General features: G+C 37.3%; 1 protein-coding gene across 4 annotated transcripts in view; it reads left to right on the top strand.

Moving 5' to 3' along the window:
- Window positions 1–1,487: 1,487 nt before the first annotated feature.
- The window catches only part of MAP7D1 (MAP7 domain containing 1), a 216,799-nt gene continuing 204,529 nt past the window's right edge, over window positions 1,488–13,757 (top strand). For 2 of the 4 annotated variants that reach the window (XM_053707014.1, XM_053707018.1), the window contains exon 1: window positions 1,489–1,989. In XM_053707014.1, coding sequence (XP_053562989.1) covers window positions 1,929–1,989 — 61 coding nt within the window. In that variant the 5' untranslated portion in view covers window positions 1,489–1,928. Of the gene's footprint in view, window positions 1,990–13,757 lie in introns of all 4 variants that reach the window. The other 2 variants (XM_053707015.1, XM_053707016.1) reach the window with 2 other exon arrangements.

The raw sequence follows: 13,757 nt of genomic DNA on the forward strand, positions 1-13,757 counted from the left end.
GTATAATAACTCCCAGCACTATATAATGACACAGTAGAGACACTGGCACATGGGTATAGCCAGAGGAGGGCTGGTTATAGGATCAATGGTATCTGCATTAGTATAATAACACCAAGCACTATAAAATAATGTTTTTAATTTCAAATGTACCTTGGTGTCCTTCACTAAGGTCTGTACTTTGGAAAATGTGCGCCACAGCCTTTGTCTGTGCCTATCCCTGAAACTACACTGCAGAAATAAAAGTAATAATCCGGCTTCCTCCAATCACACCGTTGCATCAGGTCAAGATTCCCTCGGAGGGAGGAAGCTGTGATTGGAGGAAAGCCTGATTCGTCATTTCTGACATCTGCAGAGGCTTCCGACGGCCCAGGGAATCGCTGGAGCGGCATTCAGGATTAAAAGGTACATTTTTGAAGAAAACAGTGAAATGTCTATTTTGATGAATTAAAGTGCCCTTGTTTTTAATAGGTTTATTAAAACTAGGCACTAATTCATCAAAATGGACCTTCACTTTAATTGTGGTTTCAGCAAAATAATATTGTTTTTCACATAATAAGCTAGAACAGTGTCTGGCCATTTTCTATTCCATTTCCCTGGAACAGAGGCTATTCTGGTACAGTTATAGGTTCTGTTATATTTCTCCTTTTTATTTTTGTTAATATATTTTATTAATTCATTTTTTATAATTGCACTGTGACTCCTAATACGTTACTTTATTAAATGTTTCAGCATATAAGCACCACATTTCAAAATATATTAATAGACAAGAAACCAGAAAAAAAAAACTATTTTCAACAGAGCAAATACAATGTTTGGGTTAAATAAATCCTTTAAAGACAGGATACACATATTTTTTATAAATGATAGGGCGTCCAGATTTTACATGTGTAAATAAAAACTTCTACGTTTTCTGATATCACTAAAAACCTCTGACTGTTCTGCTACCAGAACATGCCCTGCCTGTGGTACCGGAAATATCAACGCACCCAGAAGGGGCAACAATGAATTGAAGCTATCCCTCCTGGTGACGCAATACCGCATGTGACGTCACTGTGTTCCTGCTGTGTGCTGAGCTGTGAGCCAGAAGCAATAAGCTGTGCTGAATGATGCAGGCGTTATTATCCTTGATCACAGAGACTCTGCCTGCATCCTCAGCACAGGGCTGGGTGTATGGGGCCAAGCTAAATGAGTCACCATCTGTGCTTCCCAATCCTAAAAGAATGTAACTTTCCTTAGATAGTCTCAACATGCTGCTGGACTAACTCATTACACCAAGTAGGGGTGTTAGTTTATTTCACACGGCATTGTGCAAGCCTAGCTTTAAAATCAACGCAGTATGACTCACTGTACTGAGTGAGCTGATATACACCACAAACATTCGTGTTGTGCTGTGGAAAGCAGTCAATTTTAATCTTAGTAAATGAAAGGGTTTTGTTAAGCCAAGGAGGCTGGGCTCCCCCTTTCACTTTGAATAGTTCAGTCCTGCTTTAGAAGCTGTTCAGGGTCTGCTACAATAGCAGTCCCATCAGCTGCTGTGTTAAGATCTTTCTCTATAGTTATCCTTAAGATTTCAGATTTTCTTTTGTAGGAGAACCCCGAATCATTTTCGGGGGGAGGGAGCTGATCAGCATCGGGAGTTAGGGTTCCCCTTATCTTTGTCTTCAGTGGGATCCAGCTTTTCAACTCCATTCAAAAACAAATCTCACCAGACCCTCGCTTTCTGTTTGAGTAGGGAGGGGGCTGGACAATATTTCTCTTCCCTCCATGGTGATGAAGGCTTTTTTCAACTGTTAAAAGGATCCTGTTGCCTTAAAGGAATGAGAAGGAAAACTAAACCGTGAGATTAAAAAGAAAGTATCATTGGACAAAGTGGAATTAAAAGCTAAATTGTAAATAATATTAGATATTTTATCTATTGTCTTGAGGACATGGAAAACCAGGCAGTGGAACTCGCAAAGCAGGAGAAAGATCTGGATCAAAACACACAAGGTAAATATAAATGTGTATACTGTATATATATTTAACATTAGCTTTATACTGCAGTAAAAAACAACAACAATCTGATACAGTTTGGTTGAGACCAAACTATGAACGACTCCCTAACCCTGCACATCAGCAACTGTTATATTTATACTCTGGGGGCTGGTTACAATGTAAGCTGAGACATAAAGAAAGAGACAAATCTGTAGTTCCCTTATTGCAGCAGGGGTGGTAAAATCTGAGTTAGTTAAATTTGTAGTTTATACATTTAAAATACACCCACTGTAATTATTTTTATTGGTACCCTTTCATAACCAGTGTATGGCTTCAGCTTGATATACACTTTTCTGCTACAAAACAGCCTTAGGTGTGTGGTTGTATGTTTAAACATATGATGCTGCCTGTTATTTATAAGTTCTGCATCCTATAGCGAAATAAAAGAATCCAGTAGAAAGATCAGCCTGAGAAATGAGTTGATTTTAACATTGTTGCATACAGTATGTCAGCCCACTCCCAGCTCAGACAGACTGGGGTGAGATCACTTGTGCAGAATAGAGTGCTGCTGTCTTCCTTCCCCTCTGCACAGTAATATGGGGGCTGGTTATAGGGTTCTGCAGCTAATGACATTGCAAATTCCAGCGCTGGAATACTCCCAGTATGTGCTCTACTTGTGATGTGTTTTTTTCCCCCTATTCTTCCCAAACAGTGAAAAGATAACTATGGAGGAGACCAAAACAATAGACTAATTCAGGGGGTTGGTAAAGTCTGTTCTGTCCCCCCCACCCCCAATAAATAATCAATTGATTATATAGTGGCAATGGCATTGCAGGCTGTCAATGTATTTACTGGCAGTTAAATGCAGGGTAGTTATAGTTGTCAGAAAGTTATCTACTCTTGCTACTAGAGTGACTGAGTACTCCATTGTGATTCTTTTGTGAAATAATTTTACTTTACATGTCTGACTGCAGAAACAATCTAAGGTCACACAGAAAAAGTAGCGGTACTTTAGGATTTAGTGGTGCTTTGTAATCCTGCAGCATGTTGTGACTTGCTGAAATGTAAAAACAGCAATTTAAATGTTTGTAGCTGTAACAGTACTGATCAAGGGTGCTGAGTTGTAATTATACTGTAGGGAAGACAGGGGCTGCAACCTATATAATTTTCATATAAATTACTAGTCTACCAGTGCTATACTTTATAACAAATAGGTAGCTGCAGGCAACTTCCTGTCACTGTCTTGTGGGGATTTGATTGGAGTCACATGGATTTAGAAGATGACAGGGTACTCATTTTATTTGTAGAACATGACTTGTTATTTATAATGTTAAAATCAAGATTGATGTTATTTCCCAGTTTATATTACAATGAACCAAATTGTTACTTTAGTATTTTCATTTTGGTCTATTAATGCTTCTCTGACCTTGTGCTGTAGTTTTCTGTAATTTACGTGATTGCGAAACATGGTACAAAGAGATGGCATAAATTAATGCAGAAACTAATGTTACTTAAAGCGACATTATACACTATATTTTTCTTTGCATAAATGATCCATTTATATAGCCCATACATGCTTTTTTATTATTATTGTATAGTTTTGCTTATTTTTAAATAACATTGTGCTGATTTCAGACTCCTAGTCAAGCCCCAAAGCTTTAGGAGTATACTGATGTATACCTACTAGAGCTTGCTCCTGTTTGTGTAAAGGGTCATTTCATATGTAGAGGAAGGGGGGGGGGGGAGTGTCTGCTTTCACTGAGTGGCTGTCAACCTTTTCAACAGTGCTAATCTGGGAGCTTCTAAGTAAGTTTTAAAAAGGTTTTATACGGGATTTTTAGATCAGCATCTGTGCATATTATTCTTTATAGTAGTGTCTATTGCATGCAGTTCTATAAAAATTGGTGTATACTGTCCCTTTAACAAAAGGCAACGTTTTAAATGCTTATAAAACATTTATTTCCTTGGTGGGTCTTAGTGATCCTATGTACCTGCAATTTTAATTTTTGATTCATAAATACTGTTTACCCACATTTCTGTCACACAGGGGGGTTCCAGCTCATTACTGCACAGTGTACTGATGCCTTTACTGTCAGCTAAGAGTTTACCCATGTGATGCACATTTCCCAAAATGCATCCTTCTTTGCCTATGAGTAAATATGCCTGTTTCTATTTTGTATTATTTATTTTTACAAACTGTGTTATTCCATTAAGTATACAATACATTTAGGCTAATAAATTTATTTCAGATTATATGTGAGCTCTCCGGAGCAGGGCCCTCTTCCTCCTGTACCAGATTTGTTTAGTTTTATGTTTTGTATTTTTATCAAAATGTTGTCATTGTATACCCATATCATTGTACCCAGCGCTACGGAATTTGGCGGCGCTATACAAATAAATGATAATAATATGGGGCCGAATTATCAATGTCTATCCGACATGATATGCTGTAGCTTATCATGTCCGACAGACATCGCTGAATGCCGACAGCATACGCTGTCTGCATTTAACATTGCACAAGCAGTTCTGGTGAACTGCTTGTGCAATGCCGCCCCCTGCAGATTCATGACCATTCTGCCGCTAGCAGGGAGTGTCAATCAACCCGATCGTATAGGATCGGGTTAATTGCTGTCCGCCGCTCGGAGCAGACGGACTAGTTAAGGAGCAGTGGTCTTAAGACCGCTGCTTCATAACAGCTGTTTCCGGCGAGCCTTCAGGGGCATCAAGGGCTGTTCGGCCCTTGATAAATCGGCCCCTATGTCTTTTAACAGATTGAATACTCCTCGTTATAAAAGTTTTCACATCCCTACATTGTAACTGAGTGTCTTTGAGAGCAGATTAATACGGCAGCATAAAAGAGAGATGGTTAAACTGTATTAGCAGAACTTTCCACTAGTACCAGCATCATTAAATTGGGCTAATAAGTTACCATGTTTGCTGCTAAGTGTGTGTTTAACCCAAAGCAACAGGGTTACATGGACATGAAACCTAAATGTTTTCTTTCATGGTTGAAATAGAGCAGGGGATTTCAAACCTGTTCTCAGGTCTCCCCAACAGGCCATATTTTCAGGATATCTGAACTTGAGCATAGGTGAAATAATCAGCTAATTAGTAAACATGGTGGTTAACCTGGAAATCCTGATAGGGAGGCCTAAGGACTGGTTTATAAACTCCTGAAATACAGCCTACAATTTTAAACTAATTTACTTCTATTATCAATGTTTATTTTCTTTGTATCCTTTATTGAAAGAGCAGCAATGCACTACTGGGAGCGAGCTGTATACATCAGTAAGCCAAACATAAGAGGTGTATATATGTGCAGCCACCAATCAGCAGCTAGCTCCCAGCCCCTGAGCCTACTTAGGTATTCAACAATGGATAACAAGAGAACAAAGCAAATTAGATAATATAAGTAAATTGGAAAGTTTATTAAAATGGTATGCTCTATCTGGATCGTTAAAGAAAACTGTTATCAGTCATGCTTCTGTGTTTTACTGAGCAGCACATGGCTACTTGCATATGCTGTTCCCGATTTGGCTTTACAGCCATAACCTGCTTAGATGCTGTGACAATGCATTGCAGTTCCTGAATCTGTGTTAAATCACTTTGCAGCGGTTATATACGTGGCTGGCAATAATAATTAATTTAATAATTAAATACCCTAACAAAATAGAACATTTTTGTTATTACTGGGGACACTAGTAAAACAAAAATAAAAAAAAATTCCTGACTGGTAATCTGCTGATTTTTTTTTTTCCACCTATGTGTATTAGGGCTGTTTTATGCATTGTAGTTAATTTAATAATATTCATTTAATCTATTATCAACATTTAAATAGATAACCCTTTCTGTACAGAATCACGAGTGCGGTGGAGCTGTAACAAGCACGTGTATTTTTTGCAGTTTGCTGGCAAAATGGAAATGACTGCAGTTCAACTGGTCTATCACCAGAGGTTATTTGCAGGCATCAGAAAGCAGAACAGGGTTTGCTGACTGTGTGTTCATGACAAACAATCACACTAGTTCCTTTAAAAAAAAAAATCCCTTCTTAGTTTTTCCAGATAAAGGATCGCTTGTTTGGTTATTTGATTTCCTTTCCATTAACTCTTTCTTGTCTGCAAAGGGGCTGTAGGGCTGCATGCAATTCCAAGCTAACAAGATTTGTAAAAACAAAAGTATTCCTATGTGAACAGCCTGGAGGTGAGAACAGATAATGGGATGTGATGGAATCCTTTACATACAATAAGGGATGTAACAATGAAAATAAGTGATGCATTGTTTCACAGAGAATAAAAACAAAACAAAAAAAACAGCTGTCAATGGGATGAGGTTTTTAGGATTCAATAGTATAGGAGCTGGAATATTATTCATATTAGATTATATATTTTTTTTCTTCTAAATAATCATCTCATGCGTATGTACTAACTGCTAAAGTTCACTGGCCGAAAATGACAACTCCTATATTTGTATAGGTGGGAGAACCCAGTGTGTGTATGTATATATATTTATATTTTGTAAGCGATACGCCCCCGACTCCCGAGTGTTGGTGCCGTATTTGAAATGTTCTGAAAAAGCCAAGTGCTGTTTGACGAAACGATCGTCGGAGTGAAGGTGACATCACACAGAGGGTGGGGACATGTAAAAATGAATCTGGTAAACCGCTGAAATAATAGACATTGTGTTTTGTCATGTTTTTTTAAACAAATAACTATTAAATAATCCCCAGTGGCTGTTAAAACACCTTTTAATAAAAGCTGAGTTTTGTAAAAAAAATCAAGCTGTTATACTCAGAGCTTGGATATAAAGTTAGGAAATGTGAGTATGTTTCCAGTGTTGTAGTAATATCTAATTGCACCAACAGAACTTCACTATTATTTCATTTACTTTCTTAGAGGTTGAAAGTCTTCAAACAACATTTTCATCCAATTTGGGACTTTAAAAAAAAAAAAAAATACTTTTGGGACTTTTAACAAAGAATATATATCCTTTGATACTAGTGCACTATATCACATTTTTTGCTGCCCTGGAGTAAATAAAAGCACAACCTTGTCCATGGAGGTAATGTTTCGGAAACCAGGTCCAGCAGAAGTACAAGACAATCAACTAGGCAAAGCAGGTTTGCATAACTTCCAATATTTCATATTCCCGGGGACTGGGAAACTAGAGGCTGAGTCAGGGAATCCTGGGGCAAAGGCATATGAAACTGGGAGCATGGCTATCCGTACCAAGTTTCACTTTGTAAAAAGGTAGAAAGAGCTGCAGGAGGGGCAACAAGACAACCTGTGACCACCCAACAAATCACCTCTGGGGTTGTCCAACCTAAGGTACAGCCACTGTACAGGGAGTGCAGAATTATTAGGCAAGTTGTATTTTTGAGGATTAATTTTATTATTGAACAACAACCATGTTCTCAATGAACCCAAAAAACTCATTAATATCAAAGCTGAATAGTTTTGGAAGTAGTTTTTAGTTTGTTTTTAGTTATAGCTATTTTAGGGGGATATCTGTGTGTGCAGGTGACTATTACTGTGCATAATTATTAGGCAACTTAACAAAAAACAAATATATACCCATTTCAATTATTTATTTTTACCAGTGAAACCAATATAACATCTCAACATTCACAAATATACATTTCTGACATTCAAAAACAAAACAAAAACAAATCAGTGACCAATATAGCCACCTTTCTTTGCAAGGACACTCAAAAGCCTGCCATCCATGGATTCTGTCAGTGTTTTGATCTGTTCACCATCAACATTGCGTGCAGCAGCAACCACAGCCTCCCAGACACTGTTCAGAGAGGTGTACTATTTTCCCTCCTTGTAAATCTCACATTTGATGATGGACCACAGGTTCTCAATGGGGTTCAGATCAGGTGAACAAGGAGGCCATGTCATTAGATTTTCTTCTTTTATACCCTTTCTTGCCAGCCACGCTGTGGAGTACTTGGACGCGTGTGATGGAGCATTGTCCTGCATGAAAATCATGTTTTTCTTGAAGGATGCAGACTTCTTCCTGTACCACTGCTTGAAGAAGGTGTCTTCCAGAAACTGGCAGTAGGACTGGGAGTTGAGCTTGACTCCATCCTCAACCCGAAAAGGCCCCACCCACAAGCTCATCTTTGATGATACCAGCCCAAACCAGTACTCCACCTCCACCTTGCTGGCGTCTGAGTCGGACTGGAGCTCTCTGCCCTTTACCAATCCAGCCACGGGCCCATCCATCTGGCCCATCAAGACTCACTCTCATTTCATCAGTCCATAAAACCTTAGAAAAATCAGTCTTGAGATATTTCTTGGCCCAGTCTTGACGTTTCAGCTTGTGTGTCTTGTTCAGTGGTGGTCGTCTTTCAGCCTTTCTTACCTTGGCCATGTCTCTGAGTATTGCACACCTTGTGCTTTTGGGCACTCCAGGGATGTTGCAGCTCTGAAATATGGCCAAACTGGTGGCAAGTGGCATCTTGGCAGCTGCACGCTTGACTTTTCTCAGTTCATGGGCAGTTATTTTGTGCCTTGGTTTTTCCACACGCTTCTTGCGACCCTGTTGACTATTTTGAATGAAACGCTTGATTGTTCGATGATCACGCTTCAGAAGCTTTGCAATTTTAAGAGTGCTGCATCCCTCTGCAAGATATCTCACTATTTTTGACTTTTCTGAGCCTGTCAAGTCCTTCTTTTGACCCATTTTGCCAAAGGAAAGGAAGTTGCCTAATAATTATGCACACCTGATATAGGGTGTTGATGTCATTAGACCACACCCCTTCTCATTACAGAGATGCACATCACCTAATATTAATATGCTTAATTGGTAGTAGGCTTTCGAGCCTATACAGCTTGGAGTAAGACAACATGCATAAAGAGGATGATGTGGTCAAAATACTCATTTGCCTAATAATTCTGCACTCCCTGTATTAACCCTTTTATATATACTATATTATATATATATATATATATCTCCCTGGGTACTCACGCACAGACAGCTTTCAGGGACTCAGGTAGTAAATCCCAGACAAGCAAAATTACAAATCAAAAACATTAACACAACACATATAAAGACTAGTACTCTCTTGCAAGCACACAGCTAGATTAAAAGTAAAATGGAAGTTGCACATCTATGGCTCCTACATTTATAAAGCCCTGACTTACTGACTTAAAGGGACATTAAAAGTAAAAATTAAACTCATGGTTCAGATTGAGCATGTAATTTTAAAACAATGTTAAATTCACTTCTGTTATCAAATGTACTTGGTATCCTTTGTTGAAAATCATATGTACATTTCCTCAGCAGCAATGCACTACTGGGAGCTAGCTACCAAATGTTTTTTACACACATTTGTCTCGTTATTGGCCTCGCCAGATGTGCTCAGCTAGCTCTCAGTAGTGCACTTCTGCTCTGGAGCTGACTTTAAACTACGTGTTTAATTCCTTTGCAGGGGTTAATTGTACAATCTATTATTAATAATGAAACCACAATCACAATTTAGAAGATTCATATCTTTTCTACCTGTATTTTACAATGATAGTTAAATGTAATGGAATCAATTCCATACTAAGCTCTCTGTGTATGACACAGTTCTCTTTGACTCTCCCTTTAATCACAAAGTTGTTTGCACTTTTATGTCCCTTTAATCTAGCAAGAACTATTTTAATGTTGAGGAAAAAATAAAGATCTAGAAGTGATACTTCAGTTCACTTGAATAATATTATTAATTTTAAATAAAGTTAACCAAACAAAAGCTTCATAATACGTGGCAAGTTAAGGAACATTTTCTGAGTGATGTTCAGGCCTAACACAAACCAGACAACAGGAAACTATTTCTTCGGCCTACGCAGGTCTAAAACCTCAGCTGACAGCCCTCTAATATTAGCATAGTTTTCTTCTATGCCACTGACAGCACAGTTTATCTGCACAGGATGGTTAGCTTGTATTCTAATATTGATGCACAAGATAAACGTAATGCAGTCAGTCACAAAAGCAACTGGATATACTGTGTAATTACAATACATTTCTGTTGCATTGCTATAGAATAACATCAGGGAAGTCTTAACGATTTTGAAAACAAATTAAGATCCTCTTTACTGCAATACATTTTCAATAGCCTAACTCCACGCATGGGGTTGTCACCTTTTCTGGAAAGAAAATAATGGCTATGCTCATTAGCGTAAATTTGCATAAATAATTATACAGGAAATAAAGTTGCTAGGACTGATTTTATAAAATCATTGCTTTACAATTATATTCTAACACACTTAGAAAACGTTTCCCCATGATAGCATCTTTATATCTGAACAGTCTGAACAGCACAGGAGAAAAATAGGTGAGAAAGTTCACAGAAACAAAATAAAAATAGGAAATTATTCAGGCAGGCTGGTCAAATTGCTAGCATAATGTTATAAAACTGTACCACCCAGCATGGAATGATTATAGACACTCTTTTCTGCATTAATAGCACATATGAACAGCACACACATGAAGAAGCCAGTCAGCAGCCGTGTCGTGTGGCTCCTGTGAGGATTTTTATCTATGTGCTTAAAGGGGCACAAAACAAGTAATTATACTAAGGGTGTATTTGGGCCTAGGCAAACATGGTCTGTGTCTAGGGTACAAGGATTTAGGGGGCAGCGCATTGCCACTCATATGGTTATCCATTTATTGCAAATCAGTGATCTGTAGTTGTCTAGTGAGGGTACATGAACCCTCCATTCATCTCTGGCCTAGGGTTTTGAGAAATATATGTTGAAAACAAATAGCCAATAAAGTTGGGGGGGGTTGAGAGGCAGTAGAATTTCTAGTGTCTAGGAAAGCACAAAGTGTAAATAAACCACTGGATTTTACTATAAAATGGTTCATCATCACAAGCAGTAGAAAAACTATTTTCACCATTTATTTTGTTCCCTTTTCTACACTTTTAATTATTGGGTCTTCCAAATCCTGTGAGAATCGGAAGTGCATATACTAGACCTCTTATAGCCTAACCCTGCTATCTGCTAAATAGTAATTGTTTGATTATGTAGTAGCTTTTTAAAAAAATATAGTCCCTAACTTGGCGCAGCGAGCTTCCAAAGGTTATGGCCAGGAACTCGAAAATGCTAATTTTTTTCTGTATGCAGACCTTTTCACAATGTAGAAAACAAAACTTCATGGTCTTTTTTACTACTTTAAACACATAGAAAGGGACAAAAATAAATAAAATGCATACTATAATGAATTAGTTTTAATATATTTTAAGATATTTATAATATACAGAATTGTGTACCTCTATACACATAAATATTATTAATAATTATAAATTATTATTATAATGTGGGAGAGCAACCATATAAAAAGGTCCATGGCATACTAATGACTTTTGAATTTGTGTTTTTATAAACAGTATGGGAGTATAAAATATAATGAATTCACTAATACAGCTCTGATAGCTGCCAATTACCTCCAAGGATTAATTTATCAAATTAAGAAAAAAATGCAAGGAGAGCAATTGGCTGGCGTGTTTATTAACATGAGCTGAGTTCTGGCAAGATTACAGTATTCACTTTAGCCTGTAATAGAATGCAAAGCTTGCTCCATTAGTGCACTGGTTTTCAAATCTGTCCTCAAGCTTCCCTAACAGGCAAGATTTTGAGGATATCTGAACTAGAGCAAAGGTGGAATAATCAGCCGATTAATAAACATGGTTATTAACCTGCTCTTACCCAAGGTAATCTTGAAAATCTTTATGACTCCTCAATATTTTCTTCTGGGTTCTAAATTTGAAAGAGATTTGGCACCTCCTGTTCTTCAGTATCTGCCTTTTTGTTGAGAAAATATACCATAGTTTTAACACTGCTCAGTACCGTTGCATTTTGAAGCATGGTGCCAATCATTCTCTGACACTTCACTTAAAGGGACAGTACACTGTAAAATTGTTTTTTACATTAAATTTATTTTTAATGACTTACTATACCAGCTGCAGAGTATAGCTTCAACTGATAGCTACAAAACAAAGCATGTTATACTAAGATTATAACCATGACTAGCTTTGTTGTCTGCAGACTCAAGCTTGGATTGGCTACTCCAAATAAGGTGAATGGTGGGTAGAGTTTGGCTTTTGAAAATAACATGTTAAAGGGTCACAAAACCAATTTTTTTTTCTTTCACGATTCAGATAGAGCATGCAATTTTAAGCAAGTGTCTTATTTACTCCTATTATCAATTTTTCTTTGCTCTCTTGCTATCATTATTTGAAAAGGCAGGAATATAAGCTTAAGAGCCCATTTTTGGTTCAGCACCTGGGTAGCACTTGATGATTGGTGGCTACATTTAGTCACCAATCAGCAAGTGTTACCCAGGGTTTTGTGTCCTTTTAATCGATTTTAAAACACTTTAGACTTGGCTGATATGTTATTCTATAGCAACAGAACATAAATGTTTTCTAATTACAAGGTGTATCCCATCCCTTAAGGCTTATTATAAATAGCCGTTTTAGAAAATTTGGAAGGTACATACAGTAAGATGTAATGTGGCAGACAGAACATAAGTTAATGTTACCACACCTGGTCTGTATACATTTGTTTTAATTGGTGGTTGCCCATTTATTTTTTTAAATTTAGAAGACAGCGAGATCCCTAAGGAAGCCAATGGATATTTGTGTTAAATTATTCTAGGTTCCTCTGGCTCAGAATTTGTAAATCCTGCCACACACACACACATTTGTTTAACGGTTATTCACAGGAGAACATTTTAAATGATAAACAAATACCTTGTAAATCACAAAAAACAATATAGGTTCCTCCCCTCATTTAGGTTAATCCTAAAATGAGTCCACCACTCTCTCCCACATTGCTCCCTTCTTTGCCCCACTCCAGTGCTCTCATCCTTACAAGAAATAACATAATAAAAAAAAGAAAAAAGAAATTGGGAAAAATATCATCATGAGCAACTGCATAACGTTGCATAAATCACAAGGCTGGAAGATTAGACATTATCTCATCAAATCTAGTATCAAAGGAAATACTGTACTTATCATACATACTCATCATTAATCAGGGCATCTCATATATCTTAGCAAATAAGAGAACAAACAAGCACTATCATCAAAATAATATATTGAAGTTGATTTCAAAGGACAATGTACCCTAATCTTTTCTCAACTTTAATTTGTTCCCAGTCACCTATATTACCTGCTGGGAGTGTATTAAAGGTACATTCTAGTCAAAATTAAACTTTCATGATTCAAATAGGGCATGTCATTTTAAACAATTTACTTTTATCATCAATTTGCTTTGTTCTAAGTTAAAAGCTAAACCTAGGTAGTAGGTAGGCTCATTTGCCAATTTCTAAGCCCTTGAAAGCCGACTCTTATCTGAATGCATTTAACAGTTTTTCACAGCTAGAGGGTGTTAGTTCAGGAGTGTCATATAGGTAACATTGTGCTCATGCCCGTTGAGTTATTTATGAGTCTGTACTGATTGGCTGAAATACAAGCCTGTCAAAAGAAGTGAAATAAGGGGGCAGTCTACAGACGCTTAGATACAAGGTAATCACAGAGGTAAAAAGTATATTAATATAACTGTGTTGGTTATGCAAAACTGGGGAATGGGTAATAAAGGGATTGTCTATCTTTTTAATCAATAACAAATCTGGAGTAGACTGTCCTTTAAATTGTTTACAAATAGCTCCTTTACCTATATATCTGAATTTGAAATAGCTGATTTGGCCTGTGGTATCCCTACCTTTTACTGAATGCTTCTATACTTTAGTATAGGCTTAAAAAAGTTGTGTAAACATAGCTAGCAGGAGAG

This window comes from Bombina bombina, chromosome 3, assembly GCF_027579735.1.
Source record: "Bombina bombina isolate aBomBom1 chromosome 3, aBomBom1.pri, whole genome shotgun sequence".
Lineage (NCBI taxonomy): Eukaryota > Metazoa > Chordata > Amphibia > Anura > Bombinatoridae > Bombina > Bombina bombina.